The 17,071-nt window shown below is 37.1% G+C and overlaps 3 protein-coding genes across 6 annotated transcripts; 2 read left to right on the top strand and 1 right to left on the bottom strand.

The window, feature by feature from the left end:
- The first annotated feature begins 91 nt into the window (after nucleotides 1–91).
- Nucleotides 92–3,238, top strand: otos2 (otospiralin 2). 2 transcript variants are annotated; one of them, XM_060867168.1, is made up of 4 exons: nucleotides 92–115; nucleotides 428–495; nucleotides 2,241–2,258; nucleotides 2,956–3,238. In XM_060867168.1, the coding sequence occupies exons 2-4, from the start codon at nucleotides 438–440 to the stop codon at nucleotides 3,138–3,140; spliced, it is 261 nt and encodes an 86-aa protein (XP_060723151.1). In that variant the 5' UTR covers nucleotides 92–115; nucleotides 428–437; the 3' UTR covers nucleotides 3,141–3,238. The 2 variants fall into 2 exon arrangements, with proteins under 2 accessions (XP_060723151.1, XP_060723150.1); XM_060867167.1 differs by lacking the exon at nucleotides 92–115 and having other exon boundaries at nucleotides 400–495.
- A 970-nt stretch (nucleotides 3,239–4,208) lies between these two features.
- On the top strand, nucleotides 4,209–8,362 carry ecrg4b (ECRG4 augurin precursor b). The gene is made up of 4 exons (XM_060868584.1): nucleotides 4,209–4,353; nucleotides 5,978–6,025; nucleotides 7,588–7,745; nucleotides 8,026–8,362. The coding sequence occupies exons 1-4, from the start codon at nucleotides 4,284–4,286 to the stop codon at nucleotides 8,173–8,175; spliced, it is 426 nt and encodes a 141-aa protein (XP_060724567.1). The 5' UTR covers nucleotides 4,209–4,283; the 3' UTR covers nucleotides 8,176–8,362.
- A 120-nt stretch (nucleotides 8,363–8,482) lies between these two features.
- On the bottom strand, nucleotides 8,483–16,833 carry st6gal2b (ST6 beta-galactosamide alpha-2,6-sialyltranferase 2b). Of its 3 annotated transcripts, XM_060868583.1 has the most exons (8): nucleotides 16,665–16,833; nucleotides 13,960–14,077; nucleotides 13,659–13,861; nucleotides 12,909–13,568; nucleotides 11,971–12,068; nucleotides 11,762–11,863; nucleotides 11,215–11,389; nucleotides 8,483–9,854 (listed from the first exon to the last, which is right to left on the bottom strand). In XM_060868583.1, exons 3-8 carry the CDS (start codon nucleotides 13,687–13,689, stop codon nucleotides 9,598–9,600), a joined length of 1,323 nt encoding a protein of 440 aa, XP_060724566.1. In that variant the 5' UTR covers nucleotides 13,690–13,861; nucleotides 13,960–14,077; nucleotides 16,665–16,833; the 3' UTR covers nucleotides 8,483–9,597. The 3 variants fall into 3 exon arrangements, with proteins under 3 accessions (XP_060724566.1, XP_060724564.1, XP_060724565.1); XM_060868581.1 differs by lacking the exon at nucleotides 13,960–14,077; XM_060868582.1 differs by lacking the exons at nucleotides 13,960–14,077; nucleotides 16,665–16,833 and having other exon boundaries at nucleotides 13,659–13,940.
- Nucleotides 16,834–17,071: the final 238 nt, after the last annotated feature.

Here is a 17,071-nt window from a genome sequence, read left to right as displayed (position 1 = left end):
ATACAAACAGAGCATTCCAGCCCTCAATCTGCTCTCTGTCAGCGACTTGGCTTAAAGAACTGAAACATCTCCAGAAACACACCAAGAGCTACAGGAGTGGAATAAGGTGCTGCAGGTAATCTCACACACAGATGCAATTAATACTATTGCTTTGTTTCTTTGCTGGTTAGAATATTACTATATATGAAGCTCACCGGGTTTCATTTCATTTATTGATTGGTTTTCTATAATACAAATCTTTCTATTAATATTGATGTAATGAAGAAAATTGACATAATATTTAATAATTGGGGGAAAATGTATCTGGACACAGCAGCATTTTAGAAGCATGTATGTCACATAATTTTCTGCTTGCTGTGTATGGCTAATATTTAATTCATTTAACCGAAGGAAAAGAAATTGTCATCAAGAAGCCCTTTCTTTTCAGAAAAGAGACCATGGCTCGCTTCTCGCTAGCCATGTGTGTGCTTGTGCTCGGGCTCTTCTGCCTGTCAGGTAAGAAACCAGCTACATTTTTTTTATTATTATTATTATTTAAATAATAAAGCTTATTAGGTTAGCAGGTTAGCTGTTTGATAGAATAGTCAGTGCCAGTTCATCTGCAAGAACGGGAAAGACATTTCTTCTGTATTTACTGCACTCCTCAGGCTTATCTTGTATTCTATTTTTATGGGAAATTGTTACCTCACTGATCATCGATTAAGATGATCAATCATTGATTGATCATCGATTAAGATGAGGTTGTTCAAATCATCTTTGTGCTTTTTTTTATTTCTGTGGTAGTTGTCTCATTCTTGTATTTTGGTAAAGAGAGTTTTAGATTAAATAATCTAGAAAAGCAAGAGTGAGTTTCTCATTCACTCTGCTTTTTTCTGCTCCTAAAATACTGGATGATGATGATTATGATGATGAAGATGAGAGATAGTGTAAGATAAAAAACAAAGCAATAAAACCTCACTTGGTAATAGTACGGTGTGCTGGAAGATGTTGTGGCTTTTTCCGCTCGTGCAGCAGGGAGCATGTGGGTAGATATGACATGCAGAAGAGAAGAAAGGAGAAGAGAGATTAGCCCTTTTTACACCGGATGAGAGGGTATTCACAGAAGGTTTTCCCCCCACACTAGGACGCTACAGCCATGGCACATGTATTTCTATGTTTTCATTATCTCTGCACTGACCATCAGATCATTATAAACATACATGATCACCACTGTTACTACAGTAGGGATATTATGCCTGATATCACTGATAAAGTTATATTCATTAAACCTATACTGGGCATTTTAAGATTTCTGTTCATTATTTCACTATGTTACATCATTTTGCAGTGGAACTGTTATGCACAGCAGTTGTATCAGACAGTGTCATGAGATGGAGGCTGAGACAGATGCAAATGCAGGAGGGAGCAGTTTTATGAAGAAGTAGCAAACAATTCAAAAGCACTAGGCAGACCTAAAAACAGTGAAATAGGCATAGTTCAGGCAGTTGTCAAACAGGAATATTTAGTTCAGACAGAAACTACACCCAGAAACCCAGAAACATAAACAAAGTCTTGGTACCGTATAGTCAGAACACAAGGTAAACTGAATGTATTCTTCAGTGTGTGAGTGTGTGTGTCATGTGAGTAAGTGTGTGTGACAGTGGGTGTGAGAGGGCTTAAGTGTGTGTGTGTGTGTGTGTGTGTGTGTGTGTGTGTGTGTGTGTGTGTGTGTGTGTTAAATCAGAAGTACTGTGACTGTGAATGAGAGAGTGATTGTTCACTGTGGGAGGTGGAGTCCAGTTCAGCCATGATAGTTCAAAGTCTTTGCAATTGTATCACACTGAATATCCCTTTCTTTCCATTTTCAAAATATAGTCCAGAAAAACGTTCAAATTCTGTATTCACATTCTATTTGGAAATAGCACAGGCTGTAACACTGGTGACAGCAACACCACAGAAAACCCTCAAAAGAATTTCCTTCAGTATTAATAAAGTTCTATGTTATCTCTAAACCTCCAACATGGCGGAGGATAGTTTGGCTTCTGTACTGAACACAGCTAATTGTAAGCACTTTGTGTTGTAATTATTTATGTAGATCAGCAACGTTGTACATTTTAACACAGTAAAAATAACATGACCAATTTGACCAAAATTCTATTATCAACAACCTAACTAACAGAGTAATGTGTTTTTATCTGACCTTAAACAACTCTAACTGCAATTTGAAGCTTTACTCACTCTGCTTTAAATCTCCATTGCAGGTGCTGAAGAGAGCCAAGGTGGGCATTCATTTACATTTACATTTACATTTACAGCCTTTGGCAGACGCCCTTATCCAGAGCGATGTACATAAGTGCTTAAATCTCTAACATTGAATACATTAATGTTGGTTCACTAGGTTACATACTTAAGATACCATGAGTTTAAAACATTTGTTCAAAGTTACAATGAAAGTGTCAAAGGTTGTGTTTTTTTTTTTTTTTAATTCAAAAGATAAGGAAAGAAGTGCTAGATGAAGTGTTTCCTGAATAAGTAGGTCTTCAACCGCCGCTTGAAAATAGCCAGTGACTCAGCTGTCCGGACTCATTCCGGACCCATTCACTCAATATATTTTGCGTAGACATTGATTGATCAGCACAATATTCATAAGAGATTCATAAGATCTAATGTCCATAATGGTCAAGAATAAATACTATAACCTAATGACTCACCTAATAAAAATGAGATTAGTTTTCTGATTAACTCGCCACAATTCTAACTGGCTTTCATTTAATATTCTGCTTACTACTCTTGAATATCCATTAAAACAAAAGCTAAAGATGATAAAGTTTATTCAATTATATAAACTCAATATCAGCACCAGCATAATATAGTAACATATTTTTCTATAGAGATTTCAGAAATACAACAAGTTAAGTTGTGTTCATTCTTTTAATCATTTCTAATTTAGTGTTTAACTGTTTGATTGGTTCTTAGAAGAGTCCAGAGAAAAGCGGGATGTACCAAACTGGGCTCTGACCTCCTCTGACTTTTTCGGCTGGATCGAAGAGCTGCGCAATCATGCTGGCTATGATAAAATCGATGAGCTGGCCAGAACCTTCTGGGCTCATTTCCCCTCGGCTAGTCGTCTGGGTTATGATTCCCCAGCTCCTGAAGAATGATGGCGTATATGCTGTTTTTCTGTGTTAAACTTACTCTGTCTGAACTGTTCATAAATTCCTGCATATGTTAAAGGGCCATTAAAGATTGTCAAAATGTCTGACAGTGCAGAACATGTCCAGTCACTTTTTCCTCCATTAGAAAGTGAAGGCAAATTATAAAAAGTGGTTCATTGTCCTTTTTTCCTTTTTAAATAAACAGCACCTACTTTGTTAAACACACAATAAATATGTGAGAAATGTGCTGTATGTCTCCATCTGACATTGTAAATAATAAGAACACTTATGGTCTGTTTAAACAAAGTTCATTAATGTATTCATCCTCTTCGAGACTTCTGTCGCTATGGATACTGTGCGTGAAGTAAAAAGTGTTGAAAAGGTAGAGTGTAAACAGTACGATAAATGTAGCCTGAAGGCTAAGATAACATTGCAGAGATGCTTCTGTCTTTCAGCCTCAGGATGTCCACATGTGTTGATCTGTTCATACTGTAGCTCCTCCCATTGCTGTCTCTGAGCCATGTGTAATATGGGGACGAGATGCTAATCCGATACCAAATATACAATAATCAAAGATTGTTAGTTTGTAAACACACATCCACACTGATATAATTAAACTGCCTTGTCTTCTGGTACATTTCAGATCAATTCAGATTATAGCAGCTATAAGCAGCTCTCTCTCTCTCTCTCTCTCTCTCTCTCTCTCTCTCTCTCTCTCCTGAATAAGATAAACAAAAGTTTGTGGTGTTCTCAAGATGTCAGAAATGTCGGAACCCTTGACACTGGAGAATCTTTCACCACAGAAACAACAGTACTGTTTTTAGTCACTGACATCAGACTTTTTCTCTGTTCTGATGTTAGACATGAACATTAACCGAAGCACTAGAACTGTAACTTTATGATATTTGCATTGTGCTTCAGACATATGATTAGCAGATTAGATGCATAAACACTGGAAGTTGGAGGGCAACAGAAACATTAGCTTCATTTGCTCTACTTTTGACTGCATTCCTTCACAGGCAGTGGCAAGTATTTTTTTTTAGACGGAATGTTAGCCCATGTCCCGAGGGCTGTTCTTCCTTGAGAACAATAAAATTGTTTTCATTAGCTCATACATCACAGCCCCAGCTAATCTTGAAGACTAAAGACATGAAGCTCTACAGTGTTTGTATAAAATCTCTGTTCTTCCTCACCTTCCTCATCCTTTGCAACAGCTCAGGTATGTTAATATCTCTAAGATAATCCTTTTCTTAACTTCAGTTCCTCTATTCCTGGGCATTTTCCCATAATTTTAATTGCTCTTGAGTTTGTTCCCATTACCAGATGGATGTAAACAGAAAGAGAAGGTGGTTTACTACTAAAAATGTGATTTTATTGCAAACAGTGTATTAAGATGAACATAAAATAAAATCCAGTTAGACAAGTTGATACAGACTAGTACATTATCATTGATTTGGAATTGAGTTGACCTTCTATATTTTAATATAGCATTCGTTACAAATAATTATTTGAGCTCTAATATTAGAAAAATGATTCTAGACCATAATAAAGTAATTATTAAACATATGATGACTTAAGACTTAAACTCTCAGATTAAAGGTTGATAGGTACTACTGATTAAGTGAAGTTTTGCCAGCTAGTAGTCGCCTTGACTACTGTAATTCATTATATTTGGGTCTTCCTCAGTCATCCATTGCACGCTTACAGATGGTACACAATGCAGCTGCGAGACTCTTGACCGGGGCAAAGAAAACAGATTACATTACACCAATTTTAGCCTCTCTTCATTGGCTTCCTGTCTATTTTAGAATTCAATTTAAAATTTTGTTGTTTGTTTTTAAAGCTCTTAATGGTCAAGCCCCATCTTATCTCACAGATCATCTTATTCCTTCTTCATCCACCAGATCTCTAAGATCTTCTCATAGAGCTCTCTTGGTTGTCCCTCGTTCACACTTAAAAACGAAGGGTGATAGGGCTTTTTCTATTGCGGCCCCCCGTCTCTGGAACCAACTTCCACTGGACATTCGCCTTGCACCTTCCAGTACAACTTTTAAAGTGAAGTTGAAAACATATTTTTATTCCCAGGCATTTTAATTGGATTTTGTCTATGTTCTATTGTTTTATTTTATCATCCGTTTTGTTTATTTTATGTTTACTTTTTGACTTTGTTCAGCACTTTGGACAGCTCTGCTGTGATAAATGTGCTATATAAATTAACTTTACTTGCTTACTTACTTACTAACTATTGATAATTAAGATGAAATAAGCTAATGTAAGAAAAAGGGGAGGACAACATTTTTCATGTCAGAGGACAACAAGGGTATTTAAAATGTACAGCTCATTTCATTCTCTCTATATAAATAATTAAACTGTTCTAACTTCTGACCTGAACTATACCAAGTGAAAGATATTTCCATCCACACCTCAATGCGTCTGTCTGAGAAAGCTGTGTCCAATCGTATAAACAAAGGACCAGTGGGAGTGCAGGTTTCCATTCCAATCAAACAGATGCCACATGATTCCTCATGTTTAAACAGCTGATTTTTGCTTTCAATAGACTCAGCTGTGGCTTCTGCATGGTTGGAATGAAAACTCTGTAACCTCTGAACCCACACCAGACCATTCTGGTTAAGATTGTACACTCTTGGTCCAAGGCTTAAAGTATGGTGTTGCATTCACTGATGCCTGAAATAAACAATGGAAAAACAATAATTTGTCCAGATGTCTATGCTGGATGGACGCTCTGGATGGAAGGTGATTTGAAACTCTAATATAATGGAACAAATCTTTAATGTTGTAGTTTTAATGCCATGATTGAAGAGCATTGTGCTGGTCTGTTCCAGGTGGATCAGGTGAAAGTACCCTGAGCAAGATCTTGAAGAAAAGAAATGGTAATGTCAGCTAATTGTTTTATGCATTACAGCTTCTTAAATATAAAGTTCCACTACTGTTCATCAGAGTAATATGGTTATGGTTGGGCTTGAAATAAAGGAAAACTTCACCCTGGGTCACAAAATATTTTTGCGTTGACATACTTTTGATCATTTCTTGTGTTGGTTGGTACTGTACTGTTTTTGAGAGCAGTTTTAGCTGCTAAAAACAACCGTGCAAGAGCTTCTTTTATCACTTATAAATTTCAAGCTTAAATCCAATAAAGATTTAGTGGAGAAAACATTAGGTTCATACTCCTACAATGCAGTGCAGCTATTTAAGAAGTTGAGCTATACATTGATACATTAAGCCCTGGATAATTAGCAATGTAAGAGATAAGGGTATTAGCATGAAAGTTGGCACATACAGTGGTGTAGGTGCTGTGCAATGAGGGCTGAGTGATTACTCATTTTAATGGCATTCATGTGTGAGAATGATTATTCGCACATGTAAGTAGAACCAGGGTAGTAGAATAAGGTTAATGTTGTTGAAGTTCCTGATTTTATTTACTTTTTGATGAAAAAAAGTGAAGTAAGAAATAAACAGAAGAAATGATACTAACAAAATTCTCATCTGTCATCATCAAGTCTCACAGGAGAAACACCAGGAGAAATGGAACAGACACGTTACGTCATAACTGTAGGGTCTGTTGTCCCACTGAACTAAATTTGCGATGTCTTTTTCACGCTAGGCTACTTGAAGCCCCGGAACAAATTACCTTCGGGCCGGGTTCAGACCGCCACTTGATTAGCCAGGTCTTAATCCCATTCCATTCCATCCAGGAAACCACTATCACCATGTAGTTGACCAGCTTTGTGGGTAATGTACAGTACTTAAAAATCAGAATTTGATAAGGTAAATGGCATGTACTGTAATGCCATTAATAATTATGTTAATTATGAAACATTATATACAAATCAGGGGGGCACGGTGGCTTAGTGGTTAGCACGTTCGCCTCACACCTCCAGGGTCGGGGTTCGATTCCCGCCTCCACCTTGTGTGTGTGGAGTTTGCATGTTCTCCCCGTGCCTCGGGGGTTTCCTCCGGGTACTCCGGTTTCCTCCCCCGGTCCAAAGACATGCATGGTAGGTTGATTGGCATCTCTGGAAAATTGTCCCTAGTGTGTGAGTGCGTGAGTGAATGAGAGTGTGTGTGTGTGCCCTGCGATGGGTTGGCACTCCGTCCAGGGTGTATCCTGCCTTGATGCCCAATGACGCCTGAGATAGGCACAGGCTCCCCGTGACCCGAGGTAGTTCGGATAAGCGGTAGAAGATGAATGAATGAATGAATATACAAATCATGTAGGGTGGATTTTTCCTTTATTCTGTGTCAATCTCAGAAAGTGTGAATGGTTTTTACATTGTTTCCACAAACCAAAGACTAAACTTAATGCATAGATTGTGGAACATATTTCCTCTCAGGCAGTTATTTGAACGATGCTCAATCGATGTTGTTAAACTGATCTAGCAATCAGAATGTGAAACAAACCCAATGAGTGCAGCTCTCAACCTCCACTTCACAGTCCAGAGCAGATCTGTCGATGAACTCGTGGTCCCTCAGGTGAAAGCTAAGGAATTCCTGTCAGCTCCACGGAGACCTCGGAGAAACCTATGGGACCGCAGCCGTCCAGATGTGCAACAGTGGATCCAGCAGTTCATGCAAATGGGCTATGACGAGGCGGTGAGTGTAATTAAAATCAGCAATATTCACTATATTTAAGATTTTAGTATATTTAAAACTGTTTAAAATCTAATGCATATTCCAGAAAATCAACCCCATTTTCATTCTCAGGGTAGAAACTGTACCTCTTTGGGTCCACCACAAAACTCTGATTTCAGGATCCTGTCAATCCACACACATGCTCTTCTCTTCTGATGGATACCACACTGCTGATAAATTCCCAATTCTGTTATTAAAGGTCTATGAATTACTAATGAATAATTTTTTATGTTACTTACAGAGGCTTGAGACAGATCTTGCTTACTGGATGGACCATGCCAAAGCTAACGATCAGGGTCGGCAGCATCACTATGATGAGAACGCTGCAACGGGTCCCCGGGATGCCAGTGCCTTTAGACATGGAGCCAATGTCAACTATGATTATTATTAATCATAATCTCCTGATTAGGAAATGAGCGACTGTCTTTATATTTTTGTCTTCCTAATAGGCACAGCAAATAAATATATGCCTTCTTATATAATTCACTTTCTAATGATGCACATTACAGTTGAGTCCGTTTTTGATAGTGGCACTTTTTTAATTAATTGAGGTTTTAATAAAGACATGGCAAAAGAAATTGTGACCACATTTGTGTTTTGTGTAAACAAAAACAAAATGGCTTAAAATATAATCTGTCCATTTTAAGACACATTATGAAACCATTGTTGTGTTGCCCCACAAAAGAGAAGGAAAAAATACATGCATACAATAAAACCTGTAGTGCAAACACCTGAAATCTACAGTAAAACCATTAATCCTTAAAAACAACATAAGGCCGTGTTTTTGAACAAATTGAATTAGACAACTTCAAGACATTTAGAAGGGTGGACAATAAGTTCTTAAATGTTTTTTATTTGCATTTAATTTTTTTATCTTATTTAAATGCCAAAAGTGGTTAAAATTTACAATCCTGAGTAAGAGTTACCTTTAAAAAAGGATACACTTTTAAAATGATGAAACCATAAACAAATGTGCATTCTCAATATGAACATAAGTCACATATAGTGGTTTACTCCTAACAATGATAAAGATATGAAAGGCTTTCATCCAAAATTTTGTCCCCTTTAGTCCTACAGTCCAAACATCCTGTCATAGGTACAGTACCAGTGTCTCTATCAGTGCTTATTCTAACTTTGTGTATGTACTGAAACTGCTGTTCTCTAGGTCTGTTTGGCTCGGATTGTTTTGTTCTTTCAAAGCATGTACAGTAGTAGCAGACATTTTCTGATGCCAGTTCCCCATTACAATATTCCAACATTGTTGTCCTTAGCTTCCAGTCTCCATGTATGCTGAAGTTCAAGTCTTTGTTTTTCAGCAGGAAAAACTGCTGTTTACAGGAGTACTCAGGATTCAAACTGCAGTCCAGTGGTTTATCCATATTCAGATGTACAGATACCTATAACGTTAACTATATTGTGATGAACTGGCATAATTCGTGTTTTTCAACACTGATGAACAGAATATTCCGGTTTCTAAATGGAAGTGAATGGATTCTAAACACAAATGATTGGACTCTAAACTGAGCACGCTCGACTAATACTGTACATTAGCATACAGTCATTGGCTAGATGAGAAGAGACTTTCAATATTTGTCACAGGTATTTGGTTTAAAAATATACTGAAGTAATGTGTATTTACACCAAAATAATCTTTAAATATAGTAACAAAGTACGACTATTCATACCTTTCACCCCTGCCCCTTTCCCCATAGTAGTAATGCAGTGTAATAGACTCTGATTTATCTCATATTTTAATTTGGTCATTTCTGTTTGTGGCTTTTAAATGAGTTCTGAGTTTATGCCACCATCTTTATTATACTTTTTGCCCTGAGCAGGTGATCTGACTAAACCCTGGGAGAGTGACCTTGCCCTTTGTCATAAGTTCGTCCAAAGAGACAGTGGTCATTCTTCTGACGAGGAGCTTCTCATAAAACAGTGGGTGATATGCTCCCAATGTGCAGGCAAAGTCATGGTACTGCTCATAGTAGTGGCACAGAGTTGTGTGCTTTTTAGATGGGATAAACTCGTAGATATCAACAGTCTTACAAATGCTCATCATCAGAATGATACCTGAAACAAAACAAAAGAAAAAAGGTGTTATTACTTTGTGAACAACATGCCAGATCAGATCAGCATCACAAGCAGTGAGAGGAAACCAGGGAAAATAGCAAGAACATATGAAAACAAACAGGATTTACCCATGACCCATTTACCCATTATGCTTTTTGTGCAATATACAGCAGCTGTACACACTACTGCTGCTGTATATTGCACAAAAAGCATAATAGTGCACAATATTGTTATTTGCAATCCCACACTTTATGTACATAACTGATCGTTCATAACCTATACTCATATTTTATATTTTTTATTCATTTTATATTCACATTTTATACTCATTCTGTCTATATTGTATCTCATCGTCTGCATTGTTTTCTTGTATAGTATAGTGTTATTTATGTCTGTACCTTTGAGAGTCACAAACTGCTGGAACCAAATTCCTTGTGAGTGTCAACACACTTGGCCAATAAATCTGATTCTGATTCTGATGACCCTCTAGCTGTCGGGCAACAATGCATGATACGCAATCTTATCAGAGACATGCAGCTTCGTTTCTAATTAGCTATCAATAATAATTTTGGCAATTACATTTATGATGATTGTTAATGCATACTATTACTATTCATCTGACAGTATGGGTGTTACAATTAGACAATTTGCACTGATGCATTGGTTAAAAAGGCTAATCATTTTGTAATATGTGAAGGATTATACCACTAGAAGAAAGCTGCATGAATGAATTTTGAGATAAATACTCATTACATGGAAATAGTGTATAGGTTTTATATATTTTTTTTATATAACTTTTAATATATTGATGTGTACATATAGAAATTTTCCACTTTTCATTGCTATATCATTAACACTGGTATAGCAATGCTATACTATTAGACTTTACATTCAAACTGCTCCCATGAACCAGTCACCATAATACACACTAGATTACTGTTTAACTGCAATAATAACAAAAACAAAGTATTTAAACAACACGTGTGCAATAACAGAAATTTTAAAAACGTGCAATATTACCGGTGTGCAATATGTCTGTTAGTGTAACTACTTACTCGTGGTCTCTTTTTCTTCTTTGTATTTATACATTGTGTTGTGTATATACTGTATACTATATTATGTCTTTATATATATATTTGCATTTCTTTTTCTTTGCTGCTGTAACAGAGAAATTTCCCCATTGTGGGACGAATAAAGGTATATCTTATCTTACTACTATTTCATGTTCACTAATATTGCTTACAGTTCATTCAGATGAGCTCATCTTAAAGCTCATTAGTGTGCCATATATTACTCAGTTCAAAATGGCTCTTTGAATAACCTGTGCAAACATTTTTTTTTGCGTGGATGTTAGTCTAACCTATAAACCCTGATGAGGGTGGATTGGGATGGACGTTCTCTTCTGTGTTGCTCTGAAGAACGTCCCACAGGTTCCAGAGGAAGTCTGGGTGCAGGATGTAGAAGGGCTGTAATGGAGATCTCATCCTGTGTTCAATATATGCTGTGAACAGGTCATGATCTGGGCTCTTGAACCACTGTGAAAGACCCAAGAGATGTACAAATGATGACAGATCTGGAACCTGATGTGTATACTGCTATAAAGTACTCATTCAGTGCTCAGTGGAAATGAGGGTTGGGGGTGTGGGGGGTTATGGTGGGAGAACCAGCTGTCTTCCTTTTCCGCATTTCTGACTGTGAAATCCACATATTTTAACTGCAAACATATTTCAGTATTAAATCATTGCTGTTAACTGTTTTTAATGCTAGTGATGTGTATATCAATGAATTAGAAATGATTCTACAGGACATAAAATTTAGATTAAGATGGACTTTTCAGGGAAAAGGTTGGTTGTTTGTTGAAGGTGATCAACCAATTGAATTTTCGGTTATTTTTGGTTATTACTTACCTTTTCAAGGTTGCCAGAATATGGACCAGGATCCCATGCAACAAGTGTAATATTCTTATAGAGAGGACTGTCAGCAAACATATACTGCGGATCAGCCATAATCTGGACATAAATGTTTTTTAGTAACATGAATCCATCTCTGTCGTCTCATTCAAAAAGCAAGTGCATGTGTGTAAGAGATTAACAAGTGGGGTTAAACAGAGGTCTACCTGAGAGTTAATGATGCGGATGGTGGTCTTGCTGCCCACATCATTCTCATAGCCCTCAGTTGGAGCAGCATTGAACCGAAGCACTGCATCATGAGAATCTGTTGACAATAACAGTATTCATTCATTCATTCGTTCATCTTGATTAACCTAGTTATCATGGTCAGGGATTGTGGAGGCTACCATGAGAACACGGAGTGATAAACTGTATAAACTGAAGAATGTGAATACAGAAAACAAGTAGAGTTCCTAATTTAAAATTCACAGTAAACAGACAAAGTAAATCCATGGTGCACATACTGTACAGTATAGGTCGATATATATCTAATAAACTGGCAATACATTCTAACACAAAATTCATACAAAATAGACCCATCACATGTAAATAACAACTTTCCAGTTTTGATGGTGCTGTGTATACAGAGTTGATGAAGTGTAAACTGTTTCTGAAAGTAATTTAGCCAGCGTCCTTTATAAGCAAGCGAACAACTAAACAACTAAATAACTTCCAGTATTGCAGGATATAATGTCTGATCAAATGAAAGTTGCATGAAACAAACTATGAAAGACCATAAATGAACGCTATGAGCTCAGCAGACCGTCATTCAAGGAGGTAAGAGAGGGTGAAGAGAGGATTAAGAAAAGAACACAACATGGGGAACAAAACATAAAGTAACATCATTTAAACACAAATAATTGACAGAAATGTCTAGCAGTCTTATTTCTCTTCAAAGAATAACTACAGAGAACAAACTGCCAAATGAAGTATTTGAAAAGGATAAGTTACATAAGCCACATAAATTTTAGTTTTTCATAACTGAAATAAAATTCATGTTTTTTTAGACATTCGACACTACAGGAAACAGGAAAAGATTCTCAAAAAAAAGTTGTTTAACAGGAAAATGCCATGCATTGTTTACATACTAAACATCACCACTCACCAATCTCAAGACCCAGGGATGAGTTGAGAATGGCACCAGCAGAGGAAACCACAGCACATGTCCTGTAGGGGCCTCTAATGGTCTGCTCCAGAGGTTGGTGGGGCACCAGTTTCTGCCACCCTAGGCTGGCGAAGGGCTCCTCCAACCCAGTCAGAGTACGGAGTGGTTCCTGCTGCTTTAGCTGGCACAGGAGCTTCTTCTTGTCCCTCTGCTCCTTCGAGTGTCTTTTATAATTCACCCTGTACAGATTGATAGCAGTATATTTCTTCTTGTCTTTCTGAAGCCGTAAACTCAGCATGTCAGAAGTTGCCCAGCCCATCCACAGTCCTCTTACCACTTTATCCACCCAGGACTCATCTAAACTCCAATTCTGCTGAATTACAGGAGGTTGGAAAGTTCTGCCATGATGGCGATATTTGTCCTTCAGCTGTTCAGCGCTGATGTTGTTTTCCACATGGGAAGCAGTGATGAGCCTCATGCTGTCCTGGGTGGAACTTAGCAGCAGAGACAAGCGGACGACGATCATGTCAGAGTAGGTGTTTTGCCAGAAAAAAATACAGGAGAGCAACACCCAGGCTACTACACCCACAAATAACAGATTCTGATGTTTCTTCTTCTTCTTCCTGTACCGCCAAGCTAGGCTCAGCTCGGGGTTCAATCCTGAGATGAGAAACAGAGAGCATTTGATGGCTTACAGTTATAGAGTAAATATGAAAACAAAGATAAAACATCTCATTTGGTAGGATTTACCTCTTTTGAAGTTGTGGTTGAATGCCATCATAACTGCTTATAAAACTGCTGCCAATATTGTCACAGATGCTCTCTGTACACCTCCGCTTACATTTAGAAAACATCTTCAACTCTACACATACTGTAGAGGATTTCTTCCCGCATGGACATACATGTTTTTCTCCATTATGTAATATTTGTATTTCTGGATTTGTGCTCCAAATCTGTACAGAAAAGAAAAAATAATTCCAAACCATTTTGTCTGTCTGAAGTTCATTCTTGACTGATGGGATTAATATTTCCAGGTGTGATGCCTCAATACCCAGCTTCTGAAGAGAAGAAGCCCTATATCATGATGCTCCCACTTCTGCATGGATATGGTGTTCACTGTGGGTAGGCAAAACCCTTCTATCTTCCAACATCACAAACTTAATAAACTGCTAAATAAACAAATTTGACCAGAATATATTATTCCACAAGAGTTCTGTCTAAATGCTTTTAGACACATAACATGTTTTTTTTTTTAGCAGACACACAGTAAAGATAATCTAGGAACATTTTTATTTTTGTTTAATGCATTTTCAAACACTTTTCCTTGCAGAACACTTCCAAATGCTGTAAATGGTTTGGATTATTGCCCTGCTGTCTCTTTTTAGCTTCAGTTTCTTAACTGCAGCAGATTTTTATTTTGGCTAAAAAATTACTGGAATCCATCTTTTCATGTACCCGTGCAGTATTTCCTGTTCCACAAAATTATAGATATGTACTGTACACATCAATTAATTACAGACATTACATCTGGTTTCTTTTTATAAACCGTCAAACATCTGAAGACATTTTATGTATGTAAAGGAAACTATTTAATAAAACTCTGATGAGGCTGTAGGCCTATCTTATTTGAAAGTGAAGTGACATACAGCTAAGTATGGTGACCCATTCTCAGAATTCGTTCACTGCATTTAACCCATCCAAAGTGCACACACACACACAGCAGTGAACACACACACACACAGCAGTGAACCCTCATCACTCCTCGCACTGCACCCCGCACCTTCCGATCTACCATCACTGCTTGATTTCTCTCATTCCACCATCTCTCAGGGTAAGAGGCAAGTATACTACAAGACTTTTCTCTGTACTGGCACCAAGGTGGTGGAATGAACTTCCCCTAGAGGTCCGGACAGCTGAGTCACTGGCTATTTTTAAGCGGCGGTTGAAGACCTACTTATTCAGGAAACACTTCAACTAGCACTTCTTTCCTTATCTTTTGCATTTAAAAAAAAACAAACAAAAAAAAAACACTATTTCATTGTAACTTTGAACAAATGTTTTAAACTCATGGTATCTTAAGTATGTAACAGTGATCCAGCATTAATGTATTCAATGTTAGAGATTTAAGCACTTATGTTGGTCGCTCTGGATAAGGGCGTCTGCCAAATGCTGTAAATGTAAATGTAAATGAACACACACACAGAGCAGTGAACACACACACAGCAGTGAACACACACACACAGCAGTGAACACACACCCGGAGCAGTGGGCAGCCATTTATGCTGCAGCACCCGGGGAGCAGTTGGAGGGGTTTCAGTGCCTTGCTCAAGGGCACCTCAATCACGGTATTGCCGGCCCGAGACTCGAACCCACAACCTTATGGTTAGGAGTCAAATTCTCTAACCATTAGGCCACTACAGTCAAAAACTAAACTATTTTACTAAGTCTACACATTTCTCATTTCCAATTAGCCGATGTTCAACACTATTTCTGTTATTGCACAACTCGAAGATGCAGATTAATGTTACAATTATGCTGAAAGGCAGGACAACCCTTTTTTCTATGTATACATTAAGTCAGTGTTAATTGGGAAAGCTGCTTAAAGTAAGTGATTTAATTTTTACAGAGCTTGACTGTATAGCTAAAGCATATTCTGCAACAGCCAATTTGCTGTGTTTGTATTATGTCTGTAGAGTATCAAAATTCTCTTAAATGTGGGTTTTTTAACAGCTCTGGCAACATGTGTGGGTATGGGGTGTTGTGGTTGTATGCTTCAGGAAATAACGCTTGTGTGGTAGATTTCAAGTAATGTCAACTTTCTGCCATTTTCACTGTGTCTCCATATTTTACACATTAACATCTGCAGAAAATGTGTTTTTAATAGCTTGATGCAGTGACGTAAACTTTTGCACACAAATGCGTGCTTATTTTTTTGTTTGTTTTATTTATTTCTCAATTATACGGTCATCAATTGCAAAACACTTCTTTATTAATGATCATGAAGACATACTTTTTAATACTTGTTCGTTCATTTATAAGAACAAAGACGAAGGATGACAAAGAGGATATATTGTGCGAGTGGATATGTGCATTGGAAGAATATTCAACAATAAAAACATAAACACATAAAATATATATTTCCCTCTCGCTGAACACAATATGAATAACCGAAGTAGTGTTTTTTTTTTTTACTTCTTTAAATGCCTCTAATCCTGTCTAAACAAATCCCATCTAAAACAAACTGCCTTAAGCAAAACAGAAGGCAATTAAATAAAAAAAATAGCACAAAAAAGCAGAATAGTTGTTTTTAATACAGACTGTAAATAAGGTTTTTATATAGTATTTTGTCTCTCTTAAAGCTTGAAAACAGCCAATGGTAGTGTTATCTTTGTACATGTTTTTTGCAATAGAAGGTTTCCACAAGTTTATATTGATTTATTTTGGCCAGATATTAAAGCAATACGAGGTTTTTTTTATCTCATACCGTGTCTGTCAAATTTTATTTATTTACTTTTGGTGGTGTAGAAGTCAGTATTTACTAAAGTAAGGTGTCCAGGGTTTGAGGTAATCTGAGGTAATCTGGGCACGTGCTCATAAACATGTCAAAAAGTTTGAAAAGTAGTTAATCCCGTTAGTCTTTACGTATTAAACAGTTGCTTTGCTTAGTTCTTAAAGATAAATATGAAACGAAACATTAATTTGATCGAATAAAATAGTAATATTTTTGTATTTCGCTGTATTTAGTTCATCACTCACCTTCGCCGTTGCATATTTATTTAATGGCGTCGTGTTTTGAGATTTATGGCAAAAGTAGACAAATTGAACAAAAACCTAAATAAATAAATATATTAAGAGAAAGTAAAATAGCTGAAAATAAGCTGTCGCTTTCACATTTGCCAGCTTCTCTACAAGATTCTTGACCTACGTACAGTTCGATACTGTTAATGTGGGCGGGTCTTATTAGGACAAACTGAGCGTCTATTTGTCAGTATAAATTAGAATGACGCAGGGCTCCACCTATCGCAGGGAAATGCAAGGCAGCCCAGGTCATTGCATTGTATATTATGGTGTATTATTACACAGAGAACACTTTGTCAGGTCATAAGTTAGCTCACCAGTCCAACCACTTTCAAGTATGTTTACAGTTAAAAAACCACCACACC

The sequence above is a fragment of the Tachysurus vachellii genome, chromosome 4 (genome assembly GCF_030014155.1).
Source record: "Tachysurus vachellii isolate PV-2020 chromosome 4, HZAU_Pvac_v1, whole genome shotgun sequence".
Lineage (NCBI taxonomy): Eukaryota > Metazoa > Chordata > Actinopteri > Siluriformes > Bagridae > Tachysurus > Tachysurus vachellii.
This window is presented reverse-complemented; position numbering and strand designations above follow the sequence as displayed.

What these genes read in the sequence shown, in the direction of transcription:
- otos2 (XM_060867168.1), top strand. Translation starts at nt 438, where the DNA reads ATGGCTCGCTTCTCGCTAGCCATGTGTGTGCTTGTGCTCGGGCTCTTC.
- ecrg4b (XM_060868584.1), top strand. Translation starts at nt 4,284, where the DNA reads ATGAAGCTCTACAGTGTTTGTATAAAATCTCTGTTCTTCCTCACCTTC. An exon ending in GATCTTGAAGAAAAGAAATG is followed by an intron (nt 6,026 to 7,587) that starts GTAATGTCAGCT and finishes TCCACTTCACAG; the next exon opens with TCCAGAGCAGATCTGTCGAT. An exon ending in AAATGGGCTATGACGAGGCG is followed by an intron (nt 7,746 to 8,025) that starts GTGAGTGTAATT and finishes TGTTACTTACAG; the next exon opens with AGGCTTGAGACAGATCTTGC.
- st6gal2b (XM_060868583.1), bottom strand. Translation starts at nt 13,689, where the DNA reads ATGATGGCATTCAACCACAACTTCAAAAGAG. An exon ending in ATCCCTGGGTCTTGAGATTG is followed by an intron (nt 12,069 to 12,908) that starts GTGAGTGGTGAT and finishes TATTGTCAACAG; the next exon opens with ATTCTCATGATGCAGTGCTT. An exon ending in ATTCTGGCAACCTTGAAAAG is followed by an intron (nt 11,390 to 11,761) that starts GTAAGTAATAAC and finishes GGTCTTTCACAG; the next exon opens with TGGTTCAAGAGCCCAGATCA.